Source organism: Pipistrellus kuhlii, unplaced genomic scaffold (assembly GCF_014108245.1).
Source record: "Pipistrellus kuhlii isolate mPipKuh1 unplaced genomic scaffold, mPipKuh1.p scaffold_m20_p_12, whole genome shotgun sequence".
In the NCBI taxonomy this organism is placed as follows: domain Eukaryota; kingdom Metazoa; phylum Chordata; class Mammalia; order Chiroptera; family Vespertilionidae; genus Pipistrellus; species Pipistrellus kuhlii.
In genome coordinates this window covers 31,799,652-31,815,668 of record NW_023425427.1, presented here as the reverse complement: position 1 = coordinate 31,815,668, position 16,017 = coordinate 31,799,652, and the positions used below count along the sequence as shown (strand labels likewise).

The window sequence follows — 16,017 nt, the reverse complement described above, 5'->3', positions numbered from 1 at the left end:
TATTTATCAAATTGTAGGATGAGTAATGTCAACTCTCAAATGTCTAGTCTCTTTCTTACCTCCCTGTCCTCCAAACCTAATGGAGGTTTACTGGGGATGGGGGGGGGGGGGGTAGGGGAAGAATGTGAGATTAAAAATGCTGGAGGGAAGAGGAGAAAGTCATCTAGCAGGGATGAGTTAGGTCTCAATACTGACTTTCCAGGAGAGAACCTAGTTGAGTCCTTTACAGACACACTCTACTGTGAAATGCTCAATTCCATTAGCTGGATAATGTAGAGCCGACTTGACATAGCAGCATCCAGAGCTCATCAAGAAACAGAGAGAGTTCACACCTCCGTGAATCAGAGGTTTTATTCCAGGGAGAGGCCCTCTTTTAACCCAAGTTTGTGCACAGGGACAGAGCCAGATAATGCTGCTTAGGCTGTCTGGGGACCTAGGAAAGCTGAAGTCTTTTGTTTCATAAACACTCTTATCAAGCGACCTTCAATCTTTTTTCAGAGGCAGACACAGTATGAATAATAAGTATACAGAATAAACATAGCTCAAGCATCCCACTGAGAGAGCCTTGGTGTGATCCTCTGCAATAATACCAGGTTTCCCAAGTTCACCTCTTTCCTGGTTTTCTGAGCCTTGAACTTGGTACCACTGAGACTGTCTGAACTGGACTTTTGATTCTTTTGCTGTAGCCAGCAACCTGTCTAACTGTGTGTAGCCTCATCTGCACCATTTCCCCCCAGAGCTGTCCACCTCACAGTGACTCCTTTCAGCATCGAGCAAAGAGGTAGAAATCTCACTGCCTACTCTACGGAGGGTTCTGGTAGGTGAATGTAAGAACGAACCCATCAGAAGATGAGAAAAGACTCAAAATGAAAAACAAACTAGAGAAATGTGCAACATACCAAGGAAGACAGCATGGGTCCATTTATCTTCAAATTAAAGTGATTCCCAGCTATGGCCAGTGCCACATTCTGGTTAATTCCGCTGGTCCCGTCTTGTTCTTCATCCGAACCACTGGAGCGGTTTTTCCCACCACGGGCATCTGCAGCTGCAAGTCAAACGTTATTGGTCTCATCCATGCAATCGTGATCCTGGGTATTTACCCAAGAGTTGAAAACATGTCCACATCAAAACCTGCATGTATGTGTTTTAGCAGGTTCATCAACAATTACCCAAACCTGAAAGCGGCCAAGATGTCCTTTAGTAGGTGAATGGATGAAAAAAACTGTGGTACATCCATACAATGGAACATTATTCAGTGATAAAAAGAAATGAGTTAGCAAGCCATGAAAATATATGGAGGAACCTTAAATGTATATTGTTAAGGGAATGAAGCTGATTTAAAAAGGCTATATACTCTACGATTCTAACTATCGATATATGACATTCTGGAAAAGGCAAAACTATAGAGACAGTAAAAAGTTCCATGGTCGTCAGGGATTGGGGGAAAGGAGGGATGAATAGGCAGCATACAGAGGAGTTTTAGGGCAGAGAAACTACTTATGATACTACAGTGATGAATACATATTATACATTTATCCAAACCCTTAGAATGTGCAACACCAAGAGTGGACCCCAATGTGGACTATGAATTTTAGGTGATAATGATGTGTCGATGCAGTTTACCAATGGTAAGAAATGTACCATTCTATTGGGGGATGCTGCTAATGGGGTGGCTATGTATGTGTCGGGGCAGAAGGTATATGGGAAATTTCTATGCCCTTCTCTCAATTTTGCTATTAACTGAAAACTGCTCTAATAATTCATCTTGAAAAAAATCTTTGGTACAGGAGCTAAGATTTGGAAACAGCCTAAGTGCCCATCAGCAGATGAGTGGATTAAAAACTTGGGTACATCTACACAATGGTATAAACTACACTGCTATAAAAAGAAAGAACATTTACCATTCGCAACAGCATGGATGGAACTGGAGAGCATTATGCTAAGCGAAATAGGCTAGTCAGAGAAACATAAATATCACATGATCTCACTCATTTGTAGAATATAATAAACAACATAAACTGATGAACAAAAATAGATCCAGAGACACAGAAGCACTAAACAGACAAACCTCAGAGGGAAGGCAGGAGAGGGTGAGAAAGGGGATTAAGAGATAAACATCAATATAAGCATAACCAATGGACACAGACAGTAGGGGAGATGAGGCATGTGTTGGGGGGTGGAAGTGGCTGGGAAAAGGTCAAGGGGGAAAAAAGAGGCATATGTAATACTTTAAACAATAAAGAATTTAAATTTAAAAAAAACAAAACAAAACCCACAACACTCATTAAAATAAAATTTTTGGTAATGTCAAGTCAAAGATGGTGATTTCTTATGTCCTATACCCAATACCCAAAGTGTACCTGATCCTTATTAGTCACTAAAGTCATCACAATAATTTTAAATCTGATATTTACATTATTTATCTGCTACCACTCATAGAGGAAAGGGGGAAAGCTTATAATAAAAAAGACAGAATGTCTAGTTCAAGATTATGCTATAAATTAATTTTTTTCAGTTGCTAAAATAAAAACTTTTAGAACTTTCATAACAGTTTTCATAACACTTAAAATGTATTCACATATTTTAAATAATAACTAAATAGAAAGGAGCCTATAATTACAGAATTAATTAATATCTTATAGAATAACAAGCTATTATCACAAATTCAGCAATACTTTATTAAGTTTTAAATGTTTTAAAATGAATGTTAATTTATTGTATCTATGTAATATAGACATATCTATATTTATATATAGGTCTAGATATAGGCAAGTAAAAAAATATTTAAAAGGTTGGTTTTTAAGAACACTACCAGTCACACATATAGAAAGTATTTAGAAAATTCTTAGAAAAGTGTATTAAAACACTTGCACCTGATTGATTCTTTATAAACTCATTTTATTAGACCAGTCAACATTATTAGTATTGGACCTTCAATTTAAAAAAAAAAAAGGTACAGTGAGAACAGTATTTTCATTTGCAAAAGTTCTGAAAAAAGGATGCAGTTTTTTTAAGAACTCAATTTTAAAAAATAATAATTCACTACTGTATTTTAAGGCAATTAGGTCTTGAAACAAATGGTAAAATGAATAGCACATGGAAATGATATAAGATCTGGTAATATAGTGATATTTGAGGATAGATTCTTTCTCCCTCTAAATATGCACAGGGTCATAGTCATAAGAAAAGAAAGGAAGGATCAAACATTAGCTATACAAAATGTTCTCTCACTTCATCTATGATGTAGGCACCATTATCATAGTTTTTACATCTAAGAAAAGGTTGAGGATCTCATTAAAGATCACACCTATAATAATAGAAGTGTAATATGCTAATTAGACTGGACAGCCAAACGACCTTCTAGATGACCTTCTGGAAGAAGCCGGGGCTGCGAGGGCCGAGCCCCTTGCAGGGATTTCATGCATTCAGCCTCTAATATAAGTAATAAATGGGCTACAGTTTGAATTCAGTTGTATCTCTTTCTAAAGACTATATTCTTATTAGTTTATCAATCTAAAGATTACATATACAACAGATATATTATACCATATTAATAATAGAAAACTTTTTTATTGTTTTCCGACTTGTCTATAAAGTTTATTATACACCATCAGACCAATGAATGAACAAATACTCTTTAAATAAAAACAGATACAGATTTTCTTATGTACCTTAAGAAAATAAAACTTATTGAGGCCTTACAAAGATCTGGAGAGCATGATGTGGAGAACTGTTCCCTTAAGCATATCCGCCCTGGAGCCAATGACAGAAACCTCATTCTAGTGTAGCCCTGGGCAGGGTCCCCCGTCAACCCAGAGGAGGAAACAGAAGGAATTGTTACCTGTAAAGTCATAGAGCTGCGGCAAAGCATCCAAGATGATGCCAACCAAAGGCAAGTAGAGGGCAGCGACCTTGACCTTCACTTCTGGTTTGACACAGCGCGGGTCAAGGTCGTGAGAACTTAACAGGCTGTGAATGGCACTGACAGCTTTCCTTTGCACTTTGCTGATCCTGTTGGCACAACACAGAACGCTAGAGGTTATGATGAAGGGAGATTGACTGAAATGCTCTTAAATAAGAAGGAGGAACCAGCATGTTCCTAAACAATGGGGTGACAATGTGAAAATCAAGAAAAATTGGGTAGAAGTATTTACAGCTCAGAGACAGACTACCTATGTTCTAGTCCTGGGTCACTGTCAAGCATGATGTTTTAAAGTTCATCATGGTATAGCATCAAGTCTTTCATTACTTTCTATTGTTGGATACTATTGTATGAATATATCACATTTTATTTTGTTTATTTTAAAAAATGTTTTTATTAATTTCAGAGAGAAGGGAGAAGGGGAGATAAAAACATCAATGATGAGAGAGATTTATTTTATTTAATTATTATTATTTTTTTAATAGATCAGCCTGTTACAGACTTCTATAGCCACAGTCAATGAGAGAATATATGTGTGTTTTTAAAAAAATATATTTTGTTGATTTTTTACAGAGAGGAAAAGAGAGGGATAGAAAGTTAGAAACATCGATGAGAGAGAATCATCGACCAGCTGCCTCTTGCACACCCCCCACTGGGGATGTGCCTGCAACCAAGGTACATGCCCTTGACCGGAATCGAACCTGGGACCTTTCAGTCCTCAGACCGATGCTCTATCCATTGAGCCAAACCGTCTCCTGCATGGCACACACTGGGAATAGAGCCCAAAACCTGACATGTGCTCTGACCAAGAATTGAACCATGACCTACTGGCTCATAGATCGATGCTCAATGATGGCCGGACTGAATATATCACATTTTATTCATCCAGTCACCAATTGGTGGACATTTGAACTCTTTCTACTTTTTGCCTATTATGAATTATGAATGCTGCTCTGACTATTTCTGCTCATGCTTTTGTGTGGGTACAAGTTTTATTTCTCTTGAGTATATACCACAGAGTAGAATTACTGGATCATATGGTAACTCTATGTTTAATGTTTAGGGGAACTGCCAAACTGTTTTTAATAGTGGCTACAGCACTTTACATTCCTAGCAGGAGAGCATGAAGTTTCCATATTCCATTTGTCAACACTTGCTATTATGAAACTATTTTATTATAGCCATCCTAGTGGATACGAAGGTGCTATGGACTGAATGTTGAACTGAAAACTGCAGCAGGTAGCATTTTGTGTGTGCTTCGTATCCCATTTTTAAAAAAAAATACATTTTATTGATTTTTTACAGAGAGGAAAGGAGAGGGATAGAGAGCTAGAAACATCAATGAGAGGGAAAAATCGACCAGCTGCCTCCTGCACACCACCCACCGGGGATGTGCCCACAACCAAGGTACATGCCCTTGACTGGAATCGAACCTGGGACCCTTCAGTTCGCAGGCCGACACTCTATCCACTGGGCCAAACCGGTTTCGGCCATATCCCATTTCCAGTGTTAGAAACATACCCTTCCCCTTCCGCATCCAGGGCAGCGGCCAGCTCCGTGAAGAGAAGGCCGGTGAGGAAGTGCTGCTGGCGGAACTCAGGAGTCAGGTCGAACATGTTGGCGATCTTCTGGTCCTGGAAGCTGGAGCAGGAGCTTGAGTTCTACAGAAATGCAAGGAGCAGCTCTGTGAGTACCAAGAACTGGTAATAAGACCACAAGAGCTGGTATTTACTGAGCATGAGTGCAGCCAAGCTTGGTAAGCACGACCCAGGATCACCACTACTCTCCCCAGAGGACAGATGAGGAAACTGAGACTAGAGTGGTCACTTAGCTTTCCCATCCCCTCAGATGGAAAACTGCCCATTGGGAAAGATGGACATAAAGCACCCGAGCTCTGTCACATGAAGCGTAACACTCCCTTCCTCACAAGCAATCAAAAGTTGAAAATGAAAATCCCAGGACAACGCTTGGACAGGGAAATGGGAACGGGATCCAATGCTGCAGCTGTGAGCAGGCAATTCCTCTCTAAAAAATGGCCCCTGTCTAGGGAACAGTGCTCGTACGCTGAGCTGCACTTCTAAACATGGTTTACACACAGTGTCTGAATGTTGCTGGCCTGGAAAGTGTATCAGGGCAGGGAAGTGTCAGATGGCCCAGTCCCAGGTAACACCTGTGCTCTTATCCTGCGGCACACTGTGTATTTCATTAAGAGAATCCAAAATGTCTCTGGGATCCTTGATGTTTGGTGGGGCTGGGCCTGGCCCCTGTGTTTGCTAACTCCCTAGGGTAGTCAAGGGGAATGTGGGCCAGGACCTGGGGCAAAGTGAACACATTTGGAATTGTAGCTTGTAAGACACCATTCCCAGTTCTCTCTCAGATGGCCACAGAGCTAATTCCTGGATCATGTCTTCGGGCATGGATGGCCAAGATCATTATTTTTTAATTCATAAGACAGACCTTCACCTTTGTTCTAGTATCAAGAAATAGGCAACAAAAATAGAACCTAATATTGTGAAATCTTACCTGCTTCTCTGAGCTACTGATTTGTTCCCTATAAATGAAATGTGACTATAAGAATGGCATTTACTTAACGTTTTTCTAGAGGACACTAGCCCCTTGAGAAATCTATGGAGGAAACACCAAAGGTTTCTGGAGTCAAATCATGTTGGTATTCACAGCTTATCATACGCCTCCTCCCATTGCCTCCTCTGCCCCTGGGGCATTTACAATTTACACCAACAAGTAAGAGATCCTAAGTTGTCCTTCTGCAAAGAAACATAACACAGGGTTTCCAAACTGATTAGACTTTGGAATCCTGTAATTGCATAATACCTCTCAGCATCCTATACTGGTATCCTGGGCCCACCCCACTGAACCTAACTTGAAAAATGCTGTTCTATAAAAAAATGATTGGCAAAACTCCTGCGTATAAGTATTAATACAAGTGTTCCTCTTTCTGACTGATCATGAACAAAACTTGTTAGAAATATATTTCCTATACAACAGGCCATTTGCTTAGTTTATGATGTGACCTTTTCAGTGTTTCAACAGCCATATGATCTGGAATGTGATTCAAGGTGGACTCATCTTGTGCTGAATTCCATTCTGTATCAGTACCAGCGAAAAGTTCTAAAAGAGTTCAAGGATATAATCTCCACATTAAAAACTATTAGCGGCAGCTGATTGATGATTCTCTCTCGTCATTCTCTCTCTCTCTCTCATTCTCTTTCTCTCCCTCTTCCTCTCTGAAATTAATAAAATACCATATTTTTCGGACCATAAGATGCTCCGGACCATAAGACGCACCAGTTTTTAGAGAAGGGAAATGAAGAAAAAAAGATTCTGAAACAAATAGTGTCCTAAAATATTTTATGTGCATTAAAACCCAACATCACAGTCATAAACACATGTAATCAACCCTGTAAAGTAAACAGCAGCATTTAGAACCATTTTAGAGCCGGGCAAGCACACAGAGACCACACAGAGCCGGGCAAGTAAAAAAACTTTTTTTTTAAAGTATATGTGTAGGCTATATTTGGACCATAAGACGCAGGGACTTTCCCCCCCCCACTTCTGGGGGGGAAAAAAGTGCGTCTTATGGTCTGAAAAATACGGTATATATATATATATATATATATATATATATATATATATATATATATATATATAAACACTATTGTATCATTTTGGAGTCAATATAAAGGAACCTGCAAATTCATAAATTTCATGGTGCTGGGATTTCAGAAAAGTGAAGTGAGTAGAGGAGTCTGTCAAGCTGAGGTAGAAAGATGATTAATGTGAGACAAAAGAAGACATGTGACTTTTCTACAAATTTCTGATTTTTCATAGTATATATGGATTTCTTGTTCTAGAGTCTAGAGCCTAGAGATAAATCAATCACATAATATGTAAATGATTAGTTACATGGTACAACTTTGGGAAGCATATTTGTATGTATCTGAATCAATTGATCTGTTTCAATAGCTTGATTTTTCTTTTTTAAAATGTATTTTTATTGATTTCAGGGGGGAAGGGAGAAGAGAATCATTAATCAGCTGCCTCCTGAACACCCCCTACTGGGAATCCAGCTCAAAACTTAGGTATATGCCCTGACGGGGAATTGAACTGTAACCTCCTGGTTCAACTACTGAGCCACACCGACTGGGCTAAATTAATAACGCCAGCCTTCAGAGAACAAATTACTAAATTAAGCTAATTAAGTGAAATCTCGTGTATAATTCTTTCAGGCAATGGGTTACCTGGGAAGATATGGAGGGGCAGGGAGATGCGGGAGCAGTGTCAGCGCTCATAAAGAAGAGGTTCAGGTTGAGGTAATGTTCATGGCTGCAGAGGATTCTCAGGAACTCCAGCCTCATGGAGATGAGCGTCGAGAGGTTGTTCAGCTTGGCTGACAGCTGGGGAGAACAATGAGGAAAGGAAAGAAGCCTTTATTATGAGGTGAATGGAGCTGAGGTTGACAGACACAGAAATATCCTTTCGCCCAGATTAATAAAAATGAATGGGGCAGCACAACAGATGGCAAACTCTGTACTACAGGGAGGCCCAGAAGGTTTTCACCCACTACCTGTTTTCCTTCACGATTCCTAGCCCCAAAACTGCCCAAAGTGAGGACTCTTGCCCCAAACCCCAGTCTTGTCAAATCTGTAATACCATGGCAAGACTCTGTTGTTCATAATCTGGAAGTATGTCTTCAGTGTAACAGAATATAATTAATTTTACAAAAACCCTACTGTGTCCAAGAAACTAAATGAAAGGAGTTGCCCCCACATGGGGCCACACAAAACTAATGGAATATGACTTGGGTGGCTTTAATGGCACAAGTGTTCTTTTGTATAATAGTCACTAATTAAAGACCCCAATAGGAAGTTCTCAAGCCAGTTCCCTGGATGAAAGCATCGAATTACTTTGCAAAAAAAAAAAAAAAGCAAGCCAAAAAGTTTCTTCAAAGAGGAAGTAGAGGAGAAAGAAACAGAAAACTGGAAGAGTTTTTAGGGGGAAAAAAAATCTTCCCTTGAACAAACCAACCATGAAATTAGCAACGAAAAGCTGACGCAGGTGACACTCTGGAAGAGATCTCGTGTTTCTCTTGGGGAAAGTGACCACTGAAGGATCCAGGCTCAATAGGCTGCAAATGAGAGGCAGCTTCTCTTAAGGCAAAGCACAGAAAAAAGGGTTCTGATGGACCTTGAACCTCTCAACATATCATCATAAACACCCTCCCACCTCGGCACAGGAAACCGATGTCTCATCCTCGCCAATGGATATGTCTCCTCCTCATGCACTTTAATTAATTATCCTAACGTATGAAAAGAGACCTCATATTTTGAATTCTATGCCTGGTCGAAGACTGAATGCTATAGTCATGTGATTTCTGTTAAATGTTAAATTGAAGAAAGCTGATCATATCAGTAACAAATTTCAGTTACCTTAGATTAACCCTTCAGTACTGGGTTGGTAAATGCTTTAGGATCCATGCAAACTAGAGTGTCTAAGGATGTCTTTGGCACAAGACTCAGAATGTACAAAAGCCAAGCTGTCTAACTTGGCAGCGGATAAGACAGCTCACCATGACAATGAACATCACAGATGAGAAGGAACCAGGGACAACGTGGCTGCGTCCGAGGGAACACTCACCTGGTTGCAATAATGTTTAATGAGGTTAAACACAAAGCTACGATCCATCAGTGAGAGAAGGTCATACAGGAAGAAAGCCAGGCTGATGTTGATCTTCTCCGCCTGTTCCGTTTCCTTAAAAACAAACACACAAATACTCAAGTCATTCTGTGGTAAATGCTGGTCATGAACCTCCAGGTCCCTGGTGGGAAAATTGGGAGAGGCAGGTCCTATTTTTATAAATAGTACTAGAGGCCCAATGCATGAAACTCATGCAACAGTAGGCCTTCCTTCCCCCGGCTGCGAGCACTGGCTTCCCTCTGGCACCCAGAACTCAGGATTCCCAACCCAGGACCCAGGCTTCCCTCACAGCCCCAGCTTCGTCCTGAAGGTTGTCTGGTCTAATTAGCATATTACACTTGTATTATTATAGATTCCTTCCTCTAAGACAGTGTTTCCCAAACTTCTCTCATGATGAGAATCACCTGGTGGAGTTGTTAAAATACAGATTCCTGAATCCCAACTAAGAAGTGCTAAACTAGAATTTTTAAGCTTAGAGCACTAGTTAAGTATACAATTTTACCTATATGTTCCCAAAAATTCTAGTTTAGCACTTCTTAGTTGGGATTTAGGAATCTGTATTTTAACAACTCCACCAGGTGATTCTCATCATGAGAGAAGTTTGGGAAACACTGCTCTAAGAAATACTGGGCAAAGCAGGTAACTGCAAAATTGGAGCAAATATAATTTAGAACTTAACTGATGCCACGAGTATTAGGTTGAATCAAGTAATTCTTTATCTACTGTTAATATTAAGGTGCATTTCCTTCAAGTTTTTGTTTTACTACATGCATATTTACATACATATAAGTGAGCTCATTCTCTATATACTAATAGAAGGCTGGGTCCTGAATTTTTTCATTCAACATTACATAATAAACATTTTTCTATATCATATTTCCTCACATGGCTTTATCGAAATGTATTTGATTCTGGTAAGTACTGTTTTTGGCAAAAGTAACTTGAAATGTATTCCCTATCTTCAATGAGACAGGTTCTTATAAGTATTGTTGCAGAAAACCAAATCAGGATAAAAGATTCCATTTTTACTTAAGGATTTTTATCTTTCCAATTAGGCAGCATGCTCAGCCTAAAAGAGGTCATAGTCACTCCTGGTAAGGCGAACTCTGGCATAAAGTAAGACCATGATTTTGTGTTTATTACTTCACAGGGCTCGTATTTATGAGGGGTTTTTACAGAACTTCAGAGCAATCGGGATGCACTTGTTCATAGTCAGGCCTCCTAGTCCCAGAATGATGAATCAGTTTTCTCTGACACTATTGAAAATATAGCTTGAAAATATTTTCCTCTTGTTAAGTTATGTTCCTCTTGTAATTCAGGCCACGCTGACCAGCCACTGGCGTGGATGTAGACCTGATAAAGAAGGTTCCACACACTCATGGAGCACCAAGTCCTCACACTCTCAGTATCCTCACTGGCCACCCCAGGGTAGTATACATAACTGTCTGAATATTCTGGCATGGAATTGTCGGCCCTGGTTTTGCTGCTAGCTGTGTGACTTTAAAAAATCTCAACCTCACTGTGCCTAATTTTCCATACCTGCCAAAATGGAGATATCATTGCCATTCTCCAAAGTTTGCCATGAGAAAAAGTGGTTATTTCTCCTGAGCACTTGGTGCTATAACATGTTCTTTAGAATGATAAAGATATTAATAATGATTATGGCTGCCTTAAATTTTATAGTTGCCTTTGAAATTTTTGTTTTATTTCTTTTTATATATTTAACTTTCTATTTTAAAGTAATTTTAAGCTTTCTGGAAAGGTGCAAGAATAGTACAAAAAACTCCTGTATACCCTTTAACTAGATTGATAAATATTTGACGCTTTGCTACATTAATCATTCTCTTTATCTATCCAATTTCTTTTCTGAACCATTAAAAAAGAAGGTTGCAAATATCATGCCCATTTATCCCATAATACTTCAGGGTATATTTCCTAAGAACAAAAATATTCTACATTGATATAATAATTTAAACTACTGCAATTAGATGTTGCAATATCTTTATAGCAAACCTACTCTAAGGTCCCATTCAGTATATAAAACAAAACAAAACAGCATTTGCTTGTCAGGAATAGTTAGTTACATTCAAATTATTGCTTTAAGATGATGCTTATTTTTCTCTGATTATGAAAATAACATGTTCAAGGTAAAACATTTAGAACATTAAAGAGTCACATGGCACAGTTACCTTCTGAGGCTTCACTAAAAGGGCTGCAATCTCTGAGGTAACCACGTTAACAATGGTAGTTATGTCATCTTTGAAACGGTCAGAAAAACGAGTCCTCCGAAAATTGTCCTGTTTGTCCATGTTGTGTACATACTGGGCCATGCTTTTCACCTACGGAGGGATGGGGGGAAATGTCAACTTGGGGACTGGTGACCTGCTTGTACGCTGTGGAAAAGGGGAAAAGGCTGGAAGAAAAGCTCACTAACAATAGACTTTCTAACACTTTATCTGTGCTGGTAGTTGCCCAAGCAGGCTGGGGGCTGAAAATGCTCCTGGCACACAGGTGGTTACCATGGTGGTGGGAGGTGGGAAGAGTGTCCTCTTTTTGACCCCAAGTCAGGGGGCTTCCTCCTTGCTGCTGACAAAGCCAGGGAGCTTAGTTTTTAGCCACTGTGTCATGACTCCCAACTGCCTATGTCCGGGAAGGCAGACCCTTGCGGCTCCCAGAGTCACTCAGCCATCAGTCTGCCCTAGCACACAGCATATCACCAAAAAGGGGACTGTTTGTGAAACTGCTTGTGATGTGAACTGAAGTCCCTGCTATCCCCGAAACTACAGGAAGGAGAAAGGAGAAACGTTCCTCCTATCGGGATCTCAAGTTGAAATGAAGAGCACAGTTTCCTCCAGAAACAGTTCTATAGCATGCTAGCTGGAAACCTGACCAGCACTTCGAACATTGCTTCTAAGAGAAATTATGTTTTGGGTTCTATAAGGCTGACTTGTTTTTAATCTATATTTTAAATATTTCAATATATACATAAATTAAATATATATCTTATATAACAAAAGGCTAACATGCAAATTGACCGAATGGTGGAATGACTGGCTGCTATGACACACACTGACCACCAGGGGGAAGATGCTCAATGCAGGAGCTGCTCCCTGGTGGTCAGTGTGCTCCCACAGGGGGAGTATCTCTCAGCCAGAAGCTGGGCTCACCACTGGTAGCACAGTGGCGGTGGTGGGAGCCTCTCTCATCCCCGCTGCAGTGCTAACGACCCCTCGGAGGATGTCTGATTGCCAGTTTAGGCCTGGGGGGTGGGGGACAGGGGGGAGGAGAGGGTGAGAGAAACGTCTGCACCAACCACCAGAGAGAAACATTGATGTGAAAGAGACACATTGATTGGTTGCCTCCTGCACAAGCCCCAACTTGGTGCCGGGGATCTAGCCTACAACCGAGGTACATACCCTTGTAGGATGGTTCAGGACCCAAGGACATATCTGGACCCCACAGTCTCACACTCTTAGTGGGAGGACCTGGATGAGGGGTGGGAACCGGACCCTATTTTTGTCTGGCAGAATGTCTCTCACTATGCTGACCAAGGACTTGGGAACACAAGGCCTCTTTGTTCTGGGCTACCCTCGTCCTGATTCTCTGCTGGCTCCCTACCCCGCACCAGGCTTTTGGAGCTCACTGAGTGTTCAGCTCCTGCCTGCTGCGCCTGGCCATCCTACAACCAAATAAATAATGCTCACAATACCACACTTCCAACTGATGGCCTCTTTCCATACAGTCAGCAACTTGCCAGCTACTGTGTCCTCTGTATGTCTAGAGAGGAGCACCCCGTAGAAATATTAGTGGGTGCTTGGCCCATTATTTGTGGGTGGGGTGAGGCAGGAAAATATTTTCCCTCATATTGGCCTTCGTGACCCATTCAGAGCAAGTGTACCTCTAAAAAACACCTTGGTGCAGAATGTCCTGTCCTCAGCAAACAAGGTCACACATTTATCTCTGGGTCCCCAAAGTCTGGCTCAGCGGTTTACAGAAGTACGGGGATCTATTCATGAGCAAGTATGCAGTTCACAAAAGGAGGGTGTTCAGCAGCTCTCATGCCAAAGTGGTTGCTCATTACTGCTTGGGCATGAACACAACTGGAAGGTGTTAAATCTCCCAGGTTGTTGGCTAAGTCCACGAAGGCTGTGCTTTCTTTCTCATCAAGCTTCTTGGGCAAAAAACAAAAACAAAACAAAACACAAAAACTGTCTTGGTTTTTAAATAACTTCGTGGGCATGTGAAAAGCAAATGCACAAACAATGCACAGAGGACTGGGCACCCTGTCTGAGTCTGAAGCCAGTTTCCTTGCAAAGTTCTGGCTGGGGCTGATAGTTTCTATTTGCCTCCAACCCAGCCCTTACTTAGATCCATTCCTTGCCCTTTTCTGTCTTTCTCCGAATCCTGAGAAGCTGATCTCCGTGGACTACACCTCTCAGGCCTCCTTGGCTTCTGGTTGGAAGGGGCCAACAGAGGCACCAGCAAGGGATCAGTGGGCAGGAGAATGGAAAGGTCCTGGTATTTATCCACTCCACGCCCTCATTCCCATCACAGCATGGTTCTGGCAGTGGCAGCATTTCCCTAAGACTCCAGCTGCTGTGTGTGGACCGTCTCCTCTGCCTTAGCTTTCTCTAGGCCCTGTTAGAGTGCTCCCCACCCTGGCTTCTTTAGAATAACAACCTCCAGTACTTGCAGCTCCCTGGGTGCCTCACCAACCCTTATCTGCTTCTGTAACTTGTGTACACCCTGGGCAGAGTCCCTCCGATAAATGCTTTGTAGTTGACCCCTTTGAGTAATGCCAACACTGTCCAGCTAGGACCTTGACAGACTTAGGTTATAACATGTAGAACCCTGGGTAACCGTGTCTTGGGTGACCTGCATGTTGACCAACCTCCTCCATGTGCTGGGATCAGCAAGAGCTTTCTTTCAGGCATCTATTTAGCATAAGGGACAGTCCTCCTTCCCTCCTTCCCAGCGCTTTAAATTTTGCTTACTCTCCTGGGCCCACCAAGTCCCAGTAAATAAATGTGCAAGATCAAAACCACTTGTACCTTTTCCATGGCTCTTAGCTCCCTGCAGTGAGGGACAGAAAAGCGGGATTGAGAAAGCCTTGCCAGCCGAAGCAGGTTTAGCTCAGTGGATGGAGCATCGGCCGGTGGACTGAAAGGTCCCAGGTTCGATTCTGGTTAAGGGCATATACCTTGGCACATCCCTGGTTGGGGGCAGGGGGCAGGAGGCAGCTGATTGATGTTTCTCTCTCATCGATGTTTCTAGCTCTCTATCCCTCTCTCTTCCTCTCTGTAAAAAATCAATAAAATATATATTTTTTAAAAAGTACATTCTTGAGAAGGATTTGTGTAGCCTCTGGATTGGTCTCAGATAGTCTTTCAGATGTGCATGAGCTTGGCTAATGGATGTTAGGAGGCCTGGACACATGAACATTCTTTCCTAAGTCTCCATAGTAAGACATACAACACATTTTCGATGCTATTATTTTTCCTTTCTCAGGGATGCCAGCCATTAGTAGAATTATATGAAGGACAGAGCCACTGTTATACATGCAGAGAAGCCAACATGCCTTCAAAAGAGAGCTTCAGGATGCCATGGGGAGCCACTCATGAGATGAGTTGGTTAGAGATGGAGATAAATACAATAGAATTATGAGGGCTTGGGGGGCCATGACAAAGATGTCTGCTTTATTTGTCACACTCTACAAATCATTGAAGTTTTTTAAAGAGGAGAATTATACCATCTATTTAATATTGGGGGTCTGTGCAGAATGGATGGGCTCAGGCAAAAATGAATGCAGGCAGCCAAAGAGAAAGTTATTGCAAGAGGCACCAGAGAGATGATGGTGGTTTGGCCTGGTGGTGGGTGGTGAAGATGGTGAGAACCAAAGTATTGGAGGTAGATTTTCAAAATCGAAAAACAAAAACAAAAACAAGATTTGGTGGAAGTTGGGTGGAGGAGAGTAAGATTTAAGGAATGACCCCATGTTGTCAGCGGGAGCAACTCGGTGGATAAAATGTCAGTTCCTGTTATGGGACACATCACTGCCTTCCTGCCATGTGCTTGTCATGCCCTACCGAGCACAGACAGAAACATGCATGAATCTCACCAGGAGCTCGAAGAAGAACCAGGCGTACTTGAAGACCGTTTCTCTCACCATTCCAGTGCTGACCACCATCTGCAGGGCAAGCTCCTCATGGAAATGCTGGACGACAAACACCCAAAGAAACATTACATTCTTGTAATGACCGTCTGTGAGGGCAAATGCTTTGTATTCCAACACCTCTTCTCTTTCTTACCAATCGTAATAGCTTGTTAGTTACTGGCACGTGTGTCCTAGACAAGCGGTCGCCAACCTTTCAGACCTCACG

At 41.4% G+C, this 16,017-nt stretch overlaps 1 protein-coding gene across 9 annotated transcripts in view; it reads right to left on the bottom strand.

Annotated features, from left to right (window-relative positions):
• Positions 1-16,017, bottom strand: part of DOCK8 (dedicator of cytokinesis 8) — a 180,521-nt gene that overhangs the window by 33,682 nt on the left and 130,822 nt on the right. For all 9 annotated transcript variants that reach the window (XM_036433896.2, XM_036433898.2, XM_036433895.2 and 6 more), the window contains 7 exons: positions 15,756-15,851; positions 11,827-11,976; positions 9,578-9,691; positions 8,182-8,337; positions 5,444-5,583; positions 3,842-4,011; positions 900-1,045 (listed from right to left, as the gene is read on the bottom strand). In XM_036433896.2, the coding sequence (XP_036289789.1) occupies positions 900-1,045; positions 3,842-4,011; positions 5,444-5,583; positions 8,182-8,337; positions 9,578-9,691; positions 11,827-11,976; positions 15,756-15,851 (972 nt within the window). The remainder of the gene's footprint in view (positions 1-899; positions 1,046-3,841; positions 4,012-5,443; positions 5,584-8,181; positions 8,338-9,577; positions 9,692-11,826; positions 11,977-15,755; positions 15,852-16,017) is intronic.